The sequence below is a fragment of the Talpa occidentalis genome, unplaced genomic scaffold (genome assembly GCF_014898055.3).
Source record: "Talpa occidentalis isolate TD23 unplaced genomic scaffold, MPIMG_talOcc4v2.1 talOcc4.5, whole genome shotgun sequence".
NCBI classification, from domain to species: Eukaryota; Metazoa; Chordata; class Mammalia; order Eulipotyphla; family Talpidae; genus Talpa; species Talpa occidentalis.
This window is the reverse complement of record NW_023604861.1, coordinates 73852929-73875660: the sequence shown is the minus strand read 5'-3', so window position 1 is coordinate 73875660 and position 22732 is coordinate 73852929. Positions and strand designations below refer to the sequence as shown.

At 42.3% G+C, this 22732-nt stretch overlaps 1 protein-coding gene across 9 annotated transcripts in view; it reads left to right on the top strand.

Annotated features, from left to right (window-relative positions):
- The window catches only part of BCL11A (BCL11 transcription factor A), a 98157-nt gene extending 82289 nt beyond the window's left edge, over window positions 1-15868 (top strand). For 3 of the 9 annotated variants that reach the window (XM_037527438.2, XM_037527437.2, XM_054701571.1), the window contains one exon: window positions 3920-9295. In XM_037527438.2, the coding sequence (XP_037383335.1) occupies window positions 3920-5940 (2021 nt within the window). In that variant the 3' untranslated portion in view covers window positions 5941-9295. Of the gene's footprint in view, window positions 1-3919; window positions 9296-13713 lie in introns of those variants that run through there. The other 6 variants (XM_054701574.1, XM_037527439.2, XM_037527441.2 and 3 more) reach the window with 4 other exon arrangements.
- Window positions 15869-22732: the final 6864 nt, after the last annotated feature.

The window sequence follows — 22732 nt, the reverse complement described above, 5'->3', positions numbered from 1 at the left end:
CCGGTTTTGCTGGGGGTGCCTGGGGCCCCACTTGACTGTGGGAACAGAGCCACCCTTGGAGGGAAGGTAAAGGAAGGGAGCTGGGCATCTGAGAGGAGGGTGGAATGGACAGGCCAAGGGCTGCTGGACTGGCAAGCAGTTTAGTTCTCCCTTCTGCTTGACCTTCCTGAGGGCAAGGAGTCTGATTTGAGGAGTGGGGAACCAGGTGTCAGATCTGGAACACTTGTCTCCTCCTCCACTCCGCTGCCCAGGGGAGGGCGTAGAGTGTCCTAGTGCCCACGCTGGCAGGACCAATTTAGGAGTGACCAGAACGAGGTATGTGGAAATGAGTTGTGGGGTTCCAGATAGACCCCGCTGCCCTCTGGGTCCCTAACCTTAGCTTTCAGGGCACTCAGCACCTACCTGTGGCCTCCACCTGGTGGATCTCTGTCACCTGACTTAAAATCACCCCCTCTGGCCTCCCTCCAACCACAACCTCCCCTCAGCCTGGGCTAAGGCCTGGATTCTGATTCTGGACTTTCCTCTGGAAGCCATTCTGGGTGTGTAATGTGGTTAGTCATCACACTAGATAACTATGCAAGCCTGGTGGTAATGAAAACTCATGTTCCCATTGGACCTGATAGTTTACAGAGGGCTTTTATCTACACCTGTCACGTGAGCTTCACAGTTCTTTAAGGTACTGTTTTTCTGCTCATTTCACAGATAGGATACCTAAGTCTCAGAAAAATTAAACGACTATCCAAGAGCCACAAGCTAGTAAATAGAGACGGGGTCCAGGACCAGACCTCCTTGTTCTTCTAGATCCTAAGGCTTGGATGACATGACTTTCTAACCAGCGGTCAGCTAAAAACGTGGTCATTCCTTCCCATACAGTAAAAGGAAATAAAATAAAAGCTGGCAGGGAAGCTTGCAGGGGAGCTGGTAGGGGATTTTAACTGTTTCAATGCCTCAGGTTCCCATGCTTGGGGCCAGGCCTCAGTTTATTGCTCTAAATCAAAACAATCCCTGTGAATGCCCAATGAGGCTCTCAAATTGAGAAGTTGATTTTCATCAGAGTAAATGAAGAATATTATTATATTTTACACGTCAATAAATCAATGTAGCCCTAATTTTGCCACGCAGGAAATCAATTCTGGTCTTTCTGAACCATCAAAGATGTTATGAACAAAGTAATTTCACAAATTATGGCAAGTAACACATTTATTGATGACTGCAGTTTAGGAATTTAGAATCTGTGAGCACTGTAATATAATATGGTGCACTGGCATGAGCTGAGTGAAATACAGATTATATGGTGAAACTGTAATGCATCATTTGCTATTAGTGGACTGGTAATAATTACCAGTTTCAAAGCAGCTCTTTCCATGTAATCTTTAGTCTCAATCGTAACAGCCCTTCTCATTGACATTATGATTACACTAGCTGCCCTCATGATCTAGAATATCTAGTTGATGGGAATACTAAAATGCGATAGTGAAAACTGTATGTTGTATGCTCATTATAAGATAAAATGCCATTTTCTCTGACCTGATGTATGACAGAGGGGAGGGTGACAGCACAGCGATAACATATTATAGTATGATCACATAACTAGTGTTGAAATAAATTTTAAGAAGCTCAGGACAGCAAAATAAACTGGGTTTTGCTCATTTAAGTCTTTTTGAAAGAACACAGATGAGATCCTTGATGGAGGGTTATAGATTCCAACATTTATCAATGGCCACCTTCGTGGTGCCTGTGAACCCCACATTGCTAATTATGGGTCTAAGCCCGGGTTTCAATAGAATATTATAAGGTAAAATATGGTTTTAAGACATTTGGAGTGATGAAAGTGTTAAGGACTTGTTTCAGCTGACAAATCTCCTTTTTACTTACCCAATTCAGATTGTCAAGCTAAATGTATGATAATAACACAGAGTCCTAGAGAGGGAGAGGAGAAAGCCACAGAGGGTCACGGGAGTGGGAACTAGATCGTTTTTTTTCCAGCCTATTTAGGACCCAAGTCATTGTTCAACAACAACAAAAAATTTATGAAAATACTCTCAATGATGCTTTTTATTTCCCTTTGAAGAGAGGAGGCAAACAAAAATAGGCAGATAATGTGATACTAATGTCAGCGTTTTCTTTCAAAATCTTTCTGCTTTTTTTTTTTTCCCCCTCCGCATTAGGCAAATGTTTGAAACCTAATTTTGGTATCTTATCATCTAATCTTGTTAAAGAGATTTACCCAGGAGTGGGATATATTGAGTGAGATTATAAATGCATTGTAAAGTAAATTACAAGGTCAGGGCGGGGAGTCCATTATTCAGACAAGTGCTTCAGTGAGGCTGGCTTGTTTTGGAATAGAGTGTTTAGGGCTCCTGAGAAGACCCTGCCAGCTTTTCTTTCTGCCTTGCTAAATGGAGGAATCATAATTGATTAATTCCTCATTCCCACTCTTTAGCTCCATGGTGAATTTTTTCCCTTTTTAAAGTTACTGACAAATACTAGCAGGGTCCTGAAGGAACTCCCCTGACCCCTCTTTTAAAAGAGGGGCGAAAGTTTGTTAGTTCTCATTTGTATTTCACACACCATCTTTTTTGCAATCCCTGGGAAGTTATCAATTGTTCTCATCCTGTCCTTTGGCCACCAACATTTGCGCCCTCTTTATTGCTGCAGTTGACTGGAAAACTGTGAGTTACTCCCTTGGTGTATATATGTTTTTTAATTTAGCTATCTCCAAAAATGAATAATTGTGAAGTCAAGCTGGCCCCTCTTTGCCAAAGTGGCATTTACCACTCTCGGGTTCTTTTCAGCGAGAGAGAAATAATGTGACTTAAGCAGGGCCCTTCTCCAGACTGCTTGGCTACTGGCCAAAGAGTTGACTAGCTGAACTGTATCTTTCTGTTTCTTTCTCAACTGGAGCTGAGGCTCAGCCGAGGGCGCAGGATGTTGTATAATTTGGTTCACGTTGTTAGCCTCTCAAAATAATGAGGAGGAGGCTAGTGTAGCATTTCTCAGCCTGCTGCCCATCATGGTGCTGGCGGCTTTAACTGTTCTTAAGCTAGGATGCTGTGTCTGCTGGAGCCTGCGCCAGCCACTCCTCCTGACTTCTCTAGACTCGCATTTGTTTGACTGGGGGAACAGCTCCTGAAGATTTGAAACTACCAGTTAAATCCAAATTAAATTTCTCTTTTGAGACTTTCTGCAACATTCCTTGAGATAAAAATGGGAGACCCGGTGGGGTGTGATAGATCTAGAATTGGGGCTCTCTGAATTGAGATGAGAGAATGTTGCTAGTCTTGCATCTGCAGAGTTATTTTGTGTAACTTCTCATATTTAACAACACCCACAATCAGTGCATTTTGGGCTCAGATTAAAAGCATCTCTGAGGCCACAGAGAATTGTAATGAGTTGACCTTCTCTTTTGTGATATCTCTGAAATAAGTGATAGCCTATTTAGGAAGTTCATCTGTGACCCAGGGGGCCTGAGGTGGAGTGGCTGGAACCATGGGCTTTCAGAAGCAGAACAGTTTCTCTGAGGTCACCTTGCCCAGATCCCTCACTTAACAGATGAGGAAATGGAGGCACAGAGATGAAATGGTTTGCTCCCCAAACCAATGTTCAGAAGATGATTATCGAGGTTCCCTAGACTATAGGGGATCTCATCCTTAAGCGTGACTTGGTCTAGATGTTTCTGCTTTGGAGATTCTCAGGACTGAATTAAATGGCAGGAAGACTGACTCGACAAATAATTATTGGGCACCAGCCATTAGAGGGTGCCAGCAACCATCTAGGCACCGGGGATATATCCACGGAGAGTTTTGGACCTGGGGTTGAGGGCTGGGGGCAGGGAAGGCTGGAGGTGGAACATAAGTAAGCAATTGCAGATGCCCTCCCCGTGATTAAACATTGATGTTGGTGTTGTATTATTTTGCAGGTAAAGATGAGCCCAGCAGCTACACATGTACAACTTGCAAACAGCCATTCACCAGTGCATGGTTTCTCTTGCAACACGCACAGAACACTCATGGATTAAGAATCTACTTAGAAAGCGAACACGGAAGTCCCCTGACCCCGCGGGTTGGTATCCCTTCAGGACTAGGTGCAGAATGTCCTTCCCAGCCACCTCTCCATGGGATTCATATTGCAGACAATAACCCCTTTAACCTGCTAAGAATACCAGGATCAGTATCGAGAGAGGCTTCCGGCCTGGCAGAAGGGCGCTTTCCACCCACTCCCCCCCTGTTTAGTCCACCACCGAGACATCACTTGGACCCCCACCGCATAGAGCGCCTGGGGGCAGAAGAGATGGCCCTGGCCACCCATCACCCGAGTGCCTTTGACAGGGTGCTGCGGTTGAATCCAATGGCTATGGAGCCTCCCGCCATGGATTTCTCTAGGAGACTTAGAGAGCTGGCAGGGAACACGTCTAGCCCACCGCTGTCCCCAGGCCGGCCCAGCCCTATGCAAAGGTTACTGCAACCATTCCAGCCAGGTAGCAAGCCGCCCTTCCTGGCGACGCCCCCCCTCCCTCCTCTGCAATCCGCCCCTCCTCCCTCCCAGCCCCCGGTCAAGTCCAAGTCCTGTGAATTCTGCGGCAAGACGTTCAAATTTCAGAGCAACCTGGTGGTGCACCGGCGCAGCCACACGGGCGAGAAGCCCTACAAGTGCAACCTGTGCGACCACGCGTGCACGCAGGCCAGCAAACTGAAGCGCCACATGAAGACGCACATGCACAAGTCGTCCCCGATGACCGTCAAGTCCGACGACGGCCTCTCCACCGCCAGCTCCCCGGAACCTGGCACCAGCGACCTGGTGGGCAGCGCCAGCAGCGCGCTCAAGTCCGTGGTGGCCAAGTTCAAGAGCGAGAACGACCCCAGCCTGATCCCGGAGAACGGGGACGAGGAGGAAGAGGAGGACGAGGAAGAAGAGGAGGAAGAGGAGGAAGAGGAGGAGGAGGAGCTGACCGAGAGCGAGAGGGTGGACTACGGCTTCGGGCTGAGCCTGGAGGCGGCGCGCCACCACGAGAACAGCTCGCGGGGCGCGGTGGTGGGCGTGGGCGACGAGGGCCGCGCCCTGCCCGATGTCATGCAGGGCATGGTGCTCAGCTCCATGCAGCACTTCAGCGAGGCCTTCCACCAGGTCCTGGGCGAGAAGCATAAGCGCGGCCACCTGGCCGAGGCCGAGGGCCACAGGGACACTTGCGACGAAGACTCGGTGGCCGGCGAGTCGGACCGCATAGACGATGGCACTGTTAACGGCCGCGGCTGCTCCCCGGGCGAGTCGGCTTCGGGGGGCCTGTCCAAAAAGCTGCTGCTGGGCAGCCCCAGCTCGCTGAGCCCCTTCTCCAAGCGCATCAAGCTCGAGAAGGAGTTCGACCTGCCCCCGGCCGCGATGCCCAACACGGAGAACGTGTACTCGCAGTGGCTCGCCGGCTACGCGGCCTCCAGGCAGCTCAAAGATCCCTTTCTTAGCTTCGGAGACTCCAGACAATCGCCTTTCGCCTCCTCGTCTGAGCACTCCTCCGAGAACGGGAGCTTGCGCTTCTCCACGCCGCCGGGGGAGCTGGACGGAGGGATCTCGGGGCGCAGCGGCACGGGAAGTGGAGGGAGCACGCCCCATATTAGTGGTCCGGGCCCGGGCAGGCCCAGCTCAAAAGAGGGCAGACGCAGCGACACTTGTGAGTACTGTGGGAAAGTCTTCAAGAACTGTAGCAATCTCACTGTCCACAGGAGAAGCCACACGGGCGAAAGGCCTTATAAATGCGAGCTGTGCAACTATGCCTGTGCCCAGAGTAGCAAGCTCACCAGGCACATGAAAACGCATGGCCAGGTGGGGAAGGACGTTTACAAATGTGAAATTTGTAAGATGCCTTTTAGCGTGTACAGTACCCTGGAGAAACACATGAAAAAATGGCACAGTGATCGAGTGTTGAATAATGATATAAAAACTGAATAGAGGTATATTAATACCCCTCCCTCACTCCCACCCGACACCCCCTTTTTTCACCACCCCCCCTTCCCCGTCGCCCTCCAGTCCCACTCCCTGTAGGATTTTTTTCTAGTCCCATGTGATTTAAACAAACAGACAAACAAACAAACAGAAGTAACGGAAGCTAAGACGATGAGAGTGCTTGTCACCAGCACCTGTTTTTTTTTTTCTTTTTCTTTTTTCTTTTTCTTTTTTTCCTTTGTGTTCTCACCGTTTGAATGCATGATGTGTATGGGGCAATACTATTGCATTTTACGCAAACTTTGAGCCTTTCTCTTGTGCAATAATTTACATGTTGTGTATGTTTTTTTTTAAACTTAGACAGCATGTATGGTATGTTATGGCTATTTTAAATTGTCCCTGATTCGTTGCTGAGCAAACATGTTGCTGTTTCCAGTTCCGTTCTGAGAGAAAAAGAGAGAGAGAGAGAAAAAGACCATGCTGCATACATTCTGTAATACATATCATGTATAGTTTTATTTTATAATGTGAGGAGGAAAAACAGTCTTTGGATTAACCCTCTATAGACGGAACAGAGAGCTCTGAAAAAAAAAAAAAATCTCCGTGAGCTAAGTGTCTGTCTCTAAAGGGTTAAAAGTATCAAAATTGGAGAGGAAAAAAGGGCCTTGAATTGACATATTAACAGAAAAACAAAACCAGTTTATTCTATCATTTGGTTTTAAAATGAGTGCCTTGGATCTATTAAAACCACGTTGATGGTTCTTTGTACTTGTTATAAACTCGTAGCTTAATTCAGCATTGGGTGAGGTGATAAACCTTAGGACCTAGCATATAATTCTATATTGTATTTCTCACAACAATGGCTACCTAAAAATATGACCCATTATGTCCTAGTTAATCATCATTTTCCCTTTAGTTTAATCTTGTAAGCAAAACTGATTATACCAGTATAAAAGCTATTTTGCTCCTGGTGAGAGCTTAAAAGAAAAGGGCTGTTTTGCCCAAAGTTTTATTTTTTTTAAATGATGATTAAATTGAATGTGAAACGTGCAAAAGCCCTGGAACACGATTAAATACATTAGTAAGGAATTCATTTTATGAAGATGCTTGTTTTAAGTAATGTCTTTAAAAAAAAAAATCTGGCACCAAAAGAAATAGATCCAGATCCACTTGGTTGTCAAATGGACAATCAAACAATAAACTTTAAGATCTTGTATACCATATTAAAAAGAAGAGGCTGACAATAAGGTTTGACAGAGGGTAACAGAGGAAAAAAATATGTGATTTATTAGCACAACGTGGTACTGTTTGCCATTTTAAACTAGAACAGGTGTATAAGCTAATATTGATACAATGATGATTAACTATGAATTCTTAAGACTTGCGTTTAATGTGACATTCTTAAAAAAGAAGAGAATTTTAAGAGTAGCAGTATATATGTCTGTGCTCCCTAAAAGTTGTACTTCATTTCTTTTCCATACACTGTGTGCTATTTGTGTTAACATGGAAGAGGATTCATTGTTTTTAATTTTATTTTTTTAAGTTTTTCTTTTTTATTAAGCTAGCATCTGCCCCAGTTGGTGTTCAAATAGCACTTGACTCTGCCTGTATTATCTGTATCTTTTCTCTAATCAGAGATACAGAGGTTGAGTATAAAATAAACCTGCTCAGATAGGACAATTAAGTGCACTGTACAATTTTCCCAGTTTACAGGTCTATACTTAAGGGAAAAGTTGCAAGAATGCTGAAAAAAAAAAAAAATTGAACACAATCTCATTGATGAGCATTTAAAAAAAAAAAAAACTAAAAAAAAACTTTGCCAGCCATTTACTTGACTAATGAGCTTACTTACTTGGACTCAACATTGCAAGCGCTGTGAATGGAAAACAGAATACACTTAACATAGAAATGAATGATTGCTTTCGCTTCTACAGTGCAAGGATTTTTTTGTACAAAACTTTTTTAAATATAAATGTTAAGAAAAAAATTTTTTAAAAAAACACTTCATTATGTTTAGGGGGGAACTGCATTTTAGGGTTCCATTGTCTTGGTGGTGTTACAAGACTTGTTATCCATTTAAAAATGGTAGTGGAAATTCTATGCCTTGGATACACACCGCTCTTCAGGTTGTAAAAAAAAAAAAAAACATACATTGGGGAAAGGTTTAAGATTATATAGTACTTAAATATAGGAAAATGCACACTCATGTTGATTCCTATGCTAAAACACATTTATGGTCTTTTTTCTGTATTTCTAGAATGGTATTTGAATTAAATGTTCATCTAGTGTTAGGCACTATAGTATTTATATTGAAGCTTGTATTTTTAACTGTTGCTTGTTCTCTTAAAAGGTATCAATGTACCTTTTTTGGTAGTGGAAAAAAAAAGACAGGCTGCCACAGTATATTTTTTTAATTTGGCAGGATAATATAGTGCAAATTATTTGTATGCTTCAAAAAAAAAAAGAGAGAAACAAAAAAGTGTGACATTGTACAGATGAGAAGCCATATAATGGCGGTTTGGGGGAGCCTGCTAGAATGTCACACGGCTGGCTGTCAGAGGGGTTGTACATATCCTTTTTGGTTCCTTTTTCCTGCTGCCATACTGTATGCAGTACTGCAAGCTAATAACGTTGGTTTGTTATGTAGTGTGCTTTTTGTCCCTTTCCTTCTATCACCCTACATTCCAGCATCTTACCTTCATATGCAGTAAAAGAAAGAAAGAAAAAAAAAGGAAAAAAAAAAACAATGTTTTGCAGTTTTTTTCATTGCCAAAAACTAAATGGTGCTTTATATTTAGATTGGAAAGAATTTCATATGCAAAGCATATTAAAGAGAAAGCCCGCTTTAGTCAATACTTTTTTGTAAATGGCAATGCAGAATATTTTGTTATTGGCCTTTTCTATTCCTGTAATGAAAGCTGTTTGTCGTAACTTGAAATTTTATCTTTTACTATGGGAGTCACTATTTATTATTGCTTATGTGCCCTGTTCAAAACAGAGGCACTTAATTTGATCTTTTATTTTTCTTTGTTTTTATTTTTTTTATTTGGATGACCAAAGGTCATTACAACCTGGCTTTTTATTGTATTTGTTTCTGGTCTTTGTTAAGTTCTATTGGAAAAACCACTGTCTGTGTTTTTTTGGCAGTTGTCTGCATTAACCTGTTCATACACCCATTTTGTCCCTTTATTGAAAAAAATAAAAAAAATTAAAGTACACAATGTAAGCTTCTTGTGTCCTCATTTGACACACTCTGTAAATTACTTTCAAGAAAATAACAGGTTTTGAGAGAAGGCCAGTCAGTCTTTTTCAGGATTATTTCTATGGGCATTTTGATGCGTGTATTATACCCTAAAGGAAGATAAAGTACTTACTATATTAAAATAGACATATCTCAAATCATGGAAATAGCTTTTAGATTTTAGTGTTCTAGGATAATTTTCAAGAAATGCAAGGTGTTTTCAGTCTGACGTTTAAAACTTTCCCTTAATCTCTTACCCATAATTCATTCAGATATAAATGAAAAAACTTACTGGTAATAGCTTCTTAAACTTTTATTTCCTTTGGATTTTTTGCTGTCCTTGTTGTCTGAAAGTTCTTTTCTATTCTCCCATCCCTGCCCTGTCTTAGGACATAATGTAACAAGAGGTTTATTTAAAAAAAAAAAAAAAAAAAAAACAGCTCTTTCATTTCCACATGAGTCTTTCCTCATACCAAAAATAACATCCCACCCACCCCCTATATAAAAATTCAGAAACAAAGGCATCAGATAAATAGAGAGAGAGAGAGAAAAGAAAGGAAGTGGTAACAAGGTATTTACCCAGAAGTTGCCAGATCTGTGGAATCAGCCACTGATTTCCTGAGATGTATGGTGGTGTTTGCCTTGTGAATCTGAGATTCTAGGGACCCTAGACAGGACAGATGTTTTAGGTGTTTTTGTAGGGTGTTTCTGGCTGATGGCAAACGAGGGTGGGAATACCCTTCACTTATCCTTTGATCGACCAACAGACTTACAAAATGAAACGTCGTCTTTGAAAAGCAAGTCAGGTCTACTTAAAAACCTCTCCTTAGAAATCTGTGTTGTCAGTTTTACAAATACTGCATGTTGCAGCATCTATTTGCTTTATTAAAACACATACCTTTGTGATACTGTCTCCCTGTTTCCAGTGTAGATGAATGGATACAACATTGTTCTTATTTTTGTAAAAACCAAAACAAAAGCCATTCTGTTGTCTTCTTGTGGTAGCATTTTTTTTGTTGCTCAGTTCTTATGCCCTACTGCCTGTGAGGTGGCCTTTTCATGTAATGCCTTTCATCTGAGACAAGAATAGTTTCATCTTTCGCAAATAAAGAGAAAGTTGGTTTTTTTTTTTTACTTCCATTTGGGTGTGAAACAGAGTGGAGGCAGCGGAAAACTGGGAGGAGAGGATTTGGGGGACCATGCACAGAAGCTGGGATGGATGGGGGGCAGGTACCTTGCAGAACCTAATACTAGGCAGTGAGCTGAGAGGAGACCTATGTGTTTTGGATTAGGTGTCTTCCCAACTGAATCCAGAATGCTGTTCAAGACAGAGAGAATAGAAATATTCCCCAGTGCCATGCTAGTTTTAGACGTGGTGACTTCCGCTCCACCATATTAACTATCCATAAAACCGCTGTGTGTCCCTATTACTCTTTTATTAGGAGCTGTGAGTGCAGCTGTGCAGGTTTTATATACAGTATTCATTTTAATTTCTCAATATACGATGCTCTTAGTGTAATTAGGTTTTGCATCGTGACAGACAGAATTGATGGTGGATACTGTATACTTGTATGTTCAAATTTCTTAAATCAAATGGGGGGTGGGGAGGGGTGCAAACAGCTGGTGATAAATCACAGATTATGCTTGATTTACATGGTCCCAAAGTTAAATAAATTTATTGGGAGACAGTTTCTTCAGGGTACTTAGTCTCCTGACTTATTGAAACCCTCTTATAAAATATTCCTGAGACTGAGTGAACAATGGAAACCTGGAACTTAGGCAACCGGAATATAACTTATAAATGCCAGCTTGTATCCAGTTCCCTAAAATTAACAACCTTCATGTAAAATAACAAAAAAACAAAAACAAACTAACAAAAAAAAACCATTTCCAACCATAGGAGGAAGTCATGGTGTATTTTGATAAGGAAATACTAAGGACATTAACATTTTTCAAAATTCTCAAGTAGGTTTATGTGACATCCCTGTTGTATCGGTGCAGTGTTCGCCACTTACCCAAACTGATGCTTAAACTATTTCTTTTTTCTTCATTTTGAGAGCAACTTCATAAACAGGAATACAGCAAATACTACTTCTCATAGATTGTAAGCCAGAAACCCTCCCCGTTCATGTACTACGTCCATCCTGAGACCATTTACTCTTCTCTCTTTGTTTAGGACACACAAAAGGACCGAAACCAACACATTTTAAAGATTGTTGAGAAGTGAGGTTAACACTTGGCTAGTTCTTCATTTGTGTGGCAGTGGCAGGTAGTGTGAAGTAGTAGACTTTTTTTCCCAGGGCATTCTGTGCTAGAACTGTTTATTTAAATACCATTTGTGTATATGCAATAAGTACATACTGTATGTATTCATAATGCTGAGAGTGAGAATTTAGAAGGCAGTGGCAGTGGGGGGTTAGGTGTAATTTCATTGGAGAAATAAGGAAACAAAGTGTTTTGTTTGCAGAGACACTGAAAGTTTGCTAGAAGGTACTGGGATAGTTCCGATCTTCCTGAAAGGGAGATGAGAAGCCTCAGGACTCATCTGTCCTGCTTGTAGCAATTTACTCACAGAGCGTGAGGGAGGAAATACAGATTTCTTTTTTTTAAACCCACATACACACACAAACGCGCACACACGATTTCTTATTGACTGTGTGGTAATCATGTGTTCTTCATTATGATGCTCTTACTCCATTGTCCCTGGGCCTGGTGTGTTCAAGAATGTACCATCCCATTCTCTTTTATCAGACAATTTCCCATTAAAAAAGAATTATGGGAATTTTGCTGGCATGAGGATGGGATTGGCAGTGTTCCTTAAACCTGCTAGGAAAAATGTTTTTGAAAAGACTGTTATCTTTTAAAAGGTCCGAGCCACTTAGCAAATTTTCCTAAGTGTCTCCTAAGGCCCTGCAGCTGTCCCAATTAAGAATAAATGAACCCATTTTTAGAGAAATGGACATCAGAACACATAGACGGAACTGGGTTGATGCACATTTCTTCCAGGACTGCTGTAGCTACAAACTGTAGACATGGGCTGTTGGGTATGCACTTTTGCTTGCTGTCATCTTGTTATCCCATTAGCCCGCTGTTTCATTTACTAAAACACATGGCCGGTGAATCAGCCTTTAGGGGGATGGGCCTGTTTCTCTCTCTCTCTCTATTTCCCAGTGTCATCTGTGGTGATGGGATGCAATTAATTCCTCCCTTTCAAATGGGAAAGGAGACCAACACAGTTCACATGGGTCACGGTACTCAATACCTAAACTTGGCAGAACACAACTCAATGGTTGATCCAAATACTGTTTTTCCTTTCTGTAAAGTGGCAAAGACTACTTAAAGGGAGAGCATCTATCAGGTCTTTTATAAGACAGCAGAAAAGGCAAATTAAGCAATTTCCCCCCAAGTCTATCTTCTAAAGCAGGACTTGCCCTGTCCCCCCAGACCTATAGGGGGCTGTGCTTTTAAATACCTGGATCGTGGTCCATGCCCATGCTCTATTTTACTTGGTCTGTTAGGGCTTTGAATATTGGTGGCAGGTCTGACAAAGGGGTCTGACTGGGATATCAGCAAAAGGGGCCTCAACGAGAGTGACTTAGGGCCGGACTGGGAATGGGATTCTCCAGAGCCCACCTGGACACAGCAGGCCCCTCAGCCCAGGTCTCCACTGCTCAGGGGGGGATGCGGAGAGCAGCTGAGCTCCAGACCCTGGGCCTCCTGCGGCGCCAAGTCTGGGGAGAGGAGGCCCCAGGCCCCAGCTTCGGTCGCCATGGCAACGAGGCCTGGAATGCCACAGTGGTAGCCCTCTTCCTCGGCACATCCGGACTCCCAGCTCTGCTGCTTCAAGTCAATGTGCACAGCAAGGGAGGAGCCCCGGAGGAGAATAACCACTCCCTTCTGCCCTTCACCATTGCCTTTCCCCCTTACAAAAGAGAAAAAAAGAAAAGAAAACTGCATGTTTGAAAGAAACTACAGGCAGTTTTTGGTGCCATTTGGGAGCAACTATTTTGGGTTCTGGTTTTCTCTTCAGAGATTTGTTCGCCTCTTGTAAATCGTTGGCTGCTTTGACGTTGAACTTGATGACATTTCATGTTTTCGTTGTGCTGCTTTTACATCAATTTTGATTTTTTGTTTCTTTATACTTTTATTATTATTTTAAGGAAATGTCCCCCTTCCCTCCTCCCTCCCCTGTTCTCCTCAACCAAAGGACTGTTTCCTACTCAGTTTTCTCAGTCATAAGGGAAAGTGTTTCCTTCCAGGTGTGTCCCGAGTTTACTAGGACTGTCATATGATTGGGTAGGGGGTCTGGGTCCTTGGTGGGGAGGGAGGGAGGTCCGGGAAAGACACTTGGAGGTCAGAGATGGGGTGGGGGGGGAGGGAGATTGAGTGAATCATGTTTAAGATGCCAGTGGCACAAGCTTGGTTGAATGCAGTAATTAAGTTTAAGAAAGCTAGTTAGAGAAGAGAAAATCACTGGGCCAAGTCACACCTGTACTTTTTTTTTTTTCCCTCCTCCTCTGTCTCCAACATCTTTCTAGGTTCTTCACACACCCCCATTCGGCGTAGCACCCAGAGAGCTCAAGATGTGTGGCAGTTTTCGGATGGAAGCTCGAGAGCCCTTAAGTTCTGAGAAAATTTGAAGCCCCAGGGGCGGGGTGGACGTGAGCCGCCCAGTCGACGTCAGCGTGGTCTGTCATCCTGCTAGTTTGTGGTGTTTTCTGACAGTAGCCTCCAAGAGCCGTTGTGCGAAGACAGAGTCCTGCAGAGTCCTTCCTGCCTGGGCCTGCAGTGCCATTTTATTTATATTTTTTAATAAAAAGTAAAAACAAAAAAACAGACCCACATTGGAACAGTGAATCAGTCCCATATAGACGGCCCGTGGACCACCGCTGGCCTGAGTGACGTCCTGGCCCTTTTGAAACCAGCCAACCTAATTACCTGTATTGTGGAAATGAGCATGAGTCCCCCAACCCCTTGTTTCTATACATTCTATGTTGTCTTTTAAAAAGTGTGCTTAACATTGACACAATAAATGTTGGAGCTTTAGGCGGTGTTTGTTTGTTCTTTAATTATTAATGCTGATAAGACAGTGCAGCTTCTTGTGACTTTGTATCTCTGTATCCAGCATCCATCGGGTGGGTTGGACAAACAGATTTGAGGAATGGGTAGGAGGTGTAGAGGGGAAATAGGTTACCGCTTATCAGATGGCATAAATTTTCAAGGAGAATCAAAATGCAAACCTTGGGAATAAATCATAGCAATATCATAATTAATGTAGTAGTAGTGTTGCTGTTTATTAATGCTGAAGTGTGGTTTTCCTAACTGTCTGACTTATAATTTGCATACCATTAAATAATGCATAATATGGCATGCTGAATTCTGTTTTTCAAATATATGCTTTTGGTGGCTACCATGCAGGATTTGAATTTGTCTTTTAATTTAGCTGAAGAAAGATAACGTCACTGGGTTAGTGGTAAATCCCAAAGAAGGTGATAAATGGCACTTGCTGCTTATTAAATATTCTAATTTTAGTTTCCCAAACCTTCAGCAAATATATCTTAATGCCAACAAACAAACACATATAAAACTCCTTTATTATTACATCAGGAAATTTGGGGCAGTTTTTACAAGGGAAAACGTTGCAGGAGAAAAGAGGTTCACATCAGAAGACGCTATTGTAATCAGGACAGTGCCCCATTCCTTAGAAATTAGCTACACGAAAGTTAGGTCTACAAACAAGTGATAAAAATTACTTCTGGCCCAGTTCATTTGCAAAGAACTTTTCTCAATTTGGTGTTTTCCATTGCCTGGAGATCCAGAGGAAAATTTGAAACAATATAGCATATTAAAATAGGTTTATAAATAATAGAACTCAGACACCTGTGTATTATAGATTTACATATTGGCTGTGAATGTAAGTGGGGAAAGTCTTACCCACTCACCCTCTAGCTAGTTACCTAGCCTAGTGAAAAGATAGCAAAATAATTGGCATCTGGATTCGTTCCTGCTCATTCATCATCTATAATGATTCCTTACAGTAGTGTACTGCCTCCCATTTTATACAGTGCTTTCATGGACATTATTCCATTGGATCCTCATTGGGACAGATCTCACAACATCCACACTGTGAATGAGGAGGCGGAGGCTGAGGCTCACCAAGGTTAAGCGCTTGCCCGGACCACAGCAATAACAGGGAAGCTGAGAACCTGAGTTTTCTGATGTGTTGTCCAGAGTTAATTCCTCTCAACTCTCACTGAGCAAAGGGGATGTCTCTCCATAGGGTGCCTCTTCCCAGGTTAGCACATTAGTGTTCGTGCACATGCACATGTGACACACACACACACACACACAGTGAGGATACTTATTGGTAAGGGCATGTGAAGTTGTCTCTCCTACCAACACTTGTGTGCACTGCAAAGGGGCACTTGGAGCAAACATCCCTCCTTGCCATCTCCCTTCCCCAGTGGCTTTCTCATGACAAATAACTGATTGAATAGGTGACCTTGAGATCTCAAGGACTCTTCTCACTTAGGTGAGATAGGACTTCCAGACAAAAGCTATTTCATGGAGAAACAGATGGTCCCAACCCCATGCTCTGCCTCTGTGCTGTTGAAAATAAAGGGATTCCATGACAGCATCCTCCCTGTACATGCAAAACTCCTTCCTGGACCTAGAACAACAGTGCTTCAAAAGAGAAATCCAACTGAAACAGAACCACCATGGGGGTTTGGACATCTGTCTTTGGACCACCACACTTGGTGTACACTACTTTTGGATTTCTGTTCTGTGTTGCCACCTCCACCTTTTATTTCTTCTTGGAGTTTGCATAAAAGTGGACATTTCTTGATGGAGGAGAAAGTGGGTGATTCCCTCTAATTTGGAGAATATAGATTACTTATTAAAAAACAAAAACAAAAAAGTTCTTCTCCCCACATCCTTTATAGTTGAAAGAAAATAAAAATTATGAAATTTATTATGAATTTTTGAAATTCATAGAAACATTAAAACCCCCTGTGAGATTGATGGTTTGGGAAGACATCTCCCTGTATGATATGTGAAAGTTATGGTTACCTGTGAGTGGTGGGAGCAGAAGGGACAGACACATCTGATTGGGGTCCTCAATGTGGCCTCTCCCAGGAGTGGAACTTCAAATTGCAGAGATTAATTGGTTGCCCAGCATGTTCTGAGCACAGATTAGAGGACACAGTCCTGGGTGCTTGGGGGTAGGGGGCGGGGCCCAGGCAAAGACATTGTTTTTACCCTCCCAAGCCTGGTCTTGCAAATTAATTTTGTGGTCTGTCCAGACTGTCACATTAAACAAAAAGGTCTGCTAGACTTTGGAGTCCATGATGCAGTCAGTGGTTCCTGCAGCTCCTAGCACCCAGTCTTTTGAAGACCAGTGATGCTAAAGAAACAATTGTATCAGAATCTGTTCTTAGTTTAGTTTAAAGAAAAATGTTAGGCAAGGAGAACAAAGTTGGATTCTACTGAGGTCTCATCCAGTGCCTCAAGCCCCGTTAGAATGTTACCTATGTATTTTGGTGTGGAGTTTTCAAGAGCATTTGTATGAGAGTCAAGCTTTTCAAGTGGTGAATGTATCTTTCAAGTTTTGTGCGTGATTTTCTTTTCTTGAGGATTAAGTAGGGAGGTTAATTTTGAAAAAGATGATTATTAATATTAAGAGATTTTTTTCTCAATGTCAGTGTTGATTCTTGTCAATAATTCTTATCTCACATATCAGTGTCCCCAGAAAGTAGCAATTGAGAGGATCAGATGAAGTATTTTTTTAAAGATTTATTTTATTTATTTATGCATACAAGAACTGGTATGTAGGCCAGAGGTGCGGGAGGTGAGAGGATTCACCAGAAACAGAGTGGGTCACCAGAAAATGGGTGAATCTACTGAAATACACTGCTGAGTGGAGCAGTGGGTGAGACAGGAGAGGTCTGCTGTGCCATGTGGGATAGCAACCTGGCCAGAGATCAAACTCATGCCACAGTGGCTGGCGCTAGCTTGATAGCGCTGAGACTTGAACCCCAGTGCCACCAGGGAGGTCCCAAATGAAGTCTTTTGTTGGTGGTTGTTTCCCCTCTTACATGACACCTAACTTTGATTCCTTTTTGGAAAAAAGTATAGAGAAACAATTTGAGTAAATCTGAGCCTGTAAAAAATTCAAAAACAAATACTATTGAAAGCACACCTTTTTTCAAGGATCCATCCTGTCAAATTTCTTAATCCGCAGACAGTAATATCATGTTTCTTTCTTCTGGCTCTGTAGCAGACACAGCGTTTTTCAGTTTGCACTCCCGCAGGGTTCTATTAAGATGAAAACTCACTTCCAGCAAAATTCAGAAACAGAAGTTGTTTTCCTTCCTATCTTAGTATAAATTAAGATACCTTGTTGTTAAGCACATTACCTTTCCCCTTGCTTTATATTTTTAAAAACACCTTCAGGAAATATTTAAATTTTATAGACCATTTGTAGACACACGATGGAATCAATTCTCCTAGAAAAGAAGTAGGACAAAGATAGATGAAAGCTAGAAGGAACCACAGCAATCATTCATGTTACAGATCAGGGCAACAAGGCCAGGAGATTAGGTAAAAGACCTCAGATCATGTAGCTTGAAGAAAAAGTGGGGGCCACTCCTGAAACCAAGCAGGTAGTGGAAGAGCCAGGATTGGAACCCCGGGCTTCAGGTCCTGTGCTGAAGGATTTCAAGTTGCAAATCTCTCCCTTGTGACCTACTAAATTCAGAAACAGGAGTGGAAGAAAATAGTGCATTGCAGAAAGATTTAAGAATGAAATAAAAAACTTGTTTTTGTGCCAGTCCTAGTGGGGAGTATGTAAGCATGTCCTATATTTCAAGGGTTTCTAAGCAGCATCCGGATGAGAGAGAACAATTAGGTCACTACCTGGAAGGATTCCTCCTTTACTTCACCCTTCTGATGATAGAAATAAACTTAGGGACCAAGAATTGCTGGAAGACAGCTTTTAAAGTTAAAGGGCATAAAAAAGAGCTACTCATCAAACCAAATTCATCTCAAATGACTTAAATAGAACCCACAATCTGTTCCATTCTCAGGACAGGATTTAAGAGAAACACCCACTTAATTTGAATTTCGAGGCCACATCACATCCTGCTATAGCATCCAGATAGCCAATCACATGACCTGAATCTTGTTACTGAGAATATTTAGTTTTGAGTTCAAAGGTGGAGAAATAGCAATGAAGTAAAGGGAGGATTGGCTGAAATTATACATAACTCTGGACTGTAAAGATGATTCCATTTTTAAGATGCTATTTATGCTGTTCATTCTTTTTCTGTACAAGATGAAATCTTATTAATTTTCCCTTTTGATCAGGGGTTTCTGGTTCTGTTTAGAGATGTACAAATTCGGTCTCACACTTTATTAGATCTGCTGTGTTCAGCAATTCTGCTGCCATTTCTTTTCTTCCAGCCACATTCTGATTCAAATTCACTTCTTGGAATGGACATAGGTTGACTCTGAATGTCTCAGGGCTGGGGGACTGGCAGTAGCTTTGCGCAGGGGCTGTTTTGAGCCTGCACAGGCAAAGTCATTCCTGAAGCAGGAGCAGGACAGGAAGCCCGAGGAGGGAGCAACTGCAAATCAAATATCCCTGGTAAGGATGATCTGAGAGGAAGTAATTCTCCCGACTCTTCCCCCCAGCACCCCCATGATAGTTCCCTGAATTTGCTGAGATAGTAACACAGACAGGCCACTTCAGCTGACATCACTGTCTCTTTTGCTTTTGCTTTCCTCCTGATTCTTTCCCTCCTCTCCTCTCAGATACCCGGAAAACCTACAGAGAGATACGGGGAAGCAATGATTTCCCCCTGGCTTCTAAGACTTACAGAGAACCTCTTACACCCTAATTCAGAGTGCCTCGTTTTTACCTGTTGCTTGCTTCACTGCACTGAGGGGAAAAACTCAAATGCAAATACTCTTTTTCAGAAACTCCCCTAAAGTTTAGAACTCAGGAACTTGAGAGAATTTCCTTTAAAGTGGTTCTCTTTGTGTGGATATGCCTGTGGTCATTCCTGGGCTTCTTGGCTCAGGCTGGTGAATGGGACAGGACCCATCTCTGACCAAAAAGCTTGGGACTGGGATCATGATATCATCTTTGCCAGGGTTACCACCTGGTGTCCCCTCTTTCTGTCATTCACCCCATTTACAGCCTAGTCCTCCCTGCGAAGAAGGAAGGACACCCCCTGCTTCATAATCCCTCTCCCCAGCAGCACACAGCAGTCAACTGTGTGGGCCACCAGAAGGCTCAGACTCCATGGGTTTGGGGATATTGACTATGGGGAAGTGGACCTAAGTGTGAGGCCTCCTTTGCTTTTGATCAGTGAACCCATTTTATTTATACATTGATGTCATAAGAAAAACAGGTGCAGTGATTTTTGTTTGGAATCTAAAGCCGTTATCAAGTTTCAAAACCACATTTTGGAAACAATTGTATTTCTAGTGTTAGGGTGTATTTGATCACTTGAGGGCAGGCTACATTTGGAGGCCTCTCTCTACCCCTTGCTCTGCTGGCATATAGCACTAGAGAGTAACTACTCTCTGCCCTGGGGTGGTATGCCTGTCCCCGAGTGTGGCATTGTTTCCTGGAGATGGAAGGCCAGAACATGTTCAAAATATGGTCTCTGGCTGAACACCTCACTCATCTCCTCCTCAGCTGGCAGACTGCCTGGAGCATGGAAAAGAGCAAACTATAGGTTAAAGTAGAAATAAGAATAATGCCTGATATTTATTGAGAAGTTACTGTGTTCTTGGCACAGAGATGCATTTTCTGTTCTTATTTCTTCTTCATAACTGTCTTGTAGGGTAGATAGTATTATTCCCACTTTACAAAAACTTACAGAGACTGACATGTCCAGGGTTATACAACTGTTATTGCCACTATGATATGACTCTAGGTCTTTACTCCTGACCCTACATACTGATTTCCAGGATCTATCTCATCCTAGAATACTGTCACCATATGTATTGCCAAGGTTGAGGAGACCATTAAAAAAAAAAAAAGACAATTTCAGGGTTCTGGTCCTGTTGCTTATTGGATTGGCTGGTGTCATTATTTCCCACGGCATTGGCATGTCTGTCCACTCTTGCCCTAGGAGGACCAGTTTGATTTTATGAGGCATATGGGAGTAGTTTACTTGCGAATCTTCCCCAAGTGCAGTAGGCTCATTCATTTGTTCAATCAACAAATATTTATTAGGTCCATGTTATATGCAACCTACTGAGCTAAGTGCTAGGGAAGGAATGCAAAGAGGTAAAAAGCACAGTCATTGCCCATCAGAAATTGCCACCAGTGGAGAATTAAATTAATTAGAATCCAACTAAATAACTAGTCTCAGTTACGTTGGTTGATGTGGTGAGAACTGTGGGTCTTTTAAAATGCTAATATATTTTTTTACTTTGCCACTGTAGATAGCAGTCTCAGGCAAGGGACTGTAGCACTTCTGAAAGGATGGGAATGTTATTCTTTATACCTTATCAGTAGGATGCACACTTAAAAGTTGTTTTTCAAATGGTGGGAATGAGTCTACATTGATGGGTCCTCATGTAATTGGCTCAGTCTTTCTTGTAAAAAATTAACAGCAGATGAATTAGAAGGAGAGTAGTAATAGAAACACAGTCGTTGCCCTGTGATCAAAGTTAAGCAACCTGTGCAGGGGATAAGATCACGTATTTCAACTCTCTGAGCTGACCTGACACTGATTACTTGTTGCTAGCCCATACTAAATAGAACTTGGCAAAGAAATCTTTAAGTTTCTCCCATGTGTAGTCCTATGATAAGGCAGATTTGTCTTGCCCGTATATAAGGTGGATTTCTGAGGCACCTTGAGCAACTCTAATGAAAAATAAGATCCAACCTCTATCCTCAAAGGGAATATAATTGGCCTTAATGGGGAGGGGAGGGAGGACCAAGATTATAAGCATAAAAATAGATAATTAAGTGAGACACTCATTGGGATGCAAAGGAAGATAATTTCTCTGGGACCCACAAAGATGATGGACTTTTAGTTGATCACAAAAGACTGGCTAGGATTTAGATAATAAGGGAAAAGGATGAGGGCAAACCAATATAAGGTGCTGTGTGGTACAGGACAAGAAGACTTGTTCATGAAAATACTGGAAGCTATAGTTGAAAACTGGTCTTGTCATATTATGGAGGCCCTTTAATGATAGATGGAGGGGTTTGTATTTTGTCTTATAGTTAATATATTTTTAAAAGAGCTTGTTGTCAATAGATTTTCAAAACGTGTCCATGGTTAAGTTTTAGAAAGAGTGTAGCAGGGTATGGAATGGATTGAAGGGAAACTCAAAGGAGGCCCAGAGACATGTAGGAGGCTGATGCTTGAACTGGCAGTTTTCTAGAGGAAGGGATTGCCTGTGAGGATGTATTTGGGTCAAACTACGTAGTCATCCTCACCCCTTTCAAGCAGACAATGACCCCATTGTTCAATGGTATATATAGGTTCCCCATTTGCCCTGGTAGAGACCCAGCCCAGATTGTCTATGGAAGCCAACTAAAGGTCTTCTTAGATGTTGACTTGCTAGAAGCCCATACAACAAAGGGCCTAAAGATAAAGACTTTGAGGTCCAATCAGGTCAGTCAGTTCCTAGAGATTGACTATTTTTACAATAAAAAGGGGATACATCACGCCTGATCAAGCATTTGACACTTTAACATCAAGTCTCAAGCAAAATGAGAAACTCAACTTGAAAAAGAACTGAAAGGTCTTGGCAGGTCAGTTGGCTCCAAAGATTTACTTTTGGGGGGGAAGAGTATTTTTTGTTTTTTATTCTCTGAATTACTTGTAAAAGTTGCATCCTAGTGCTTTTTTTCTTTGCAATATGCTTGTTGATACACGTTGTGTCAACGTGTTTTATTATGTTACGTTTTATTATTTGGCCACAGCATTAAATGAATTTCATAACAAAGGCATGAATTGAAAGTAAGCAAGCATGCTTACATGGAATCAGATAAATATTTTCCTAACAAAATAAGGCTGAGCAGGCTGGGGCTTCATTCTCTTGGACTTTGGGTTTCAAAGTCCTTAGTGTTTTTGTATTGTAGTCGTATTACTTGGTATCTGTTTATACCTCCCTTTCGCCTGCCTGACACCCCATTCTGGAAGCAGGACAGGCCTAGAGTCAGTGTCATTTGCTTTTGACACTGTGTTGTGGACTTTCTATTTCACTCTTGAGTTTCTCCAGGACGCTCTCCCCACGCATGTGACCTGTCCACAGTGACTGGCAGCGAGGACATAAAGTACATGCCAGGGTCAGGCACAGGGAATGGCTTCTCACAAGTGGAAATACTCCCCTTAGGTGTGAAAGCACTTTGATATTACCAATTTGCCCCCTTTTTCCCTTCCTACTGAAACATAGTGGAGTGTAACTGAAAAAGTTAAGTATTCTCGACAGACCTGGAGGCCGGCGTCAGAGAGGAAAGTGAGGCCTCTGTGAGATGAAGTCCATAGAGCAGACAACAAAGCCTCCTTCCTGGCACACAATCCC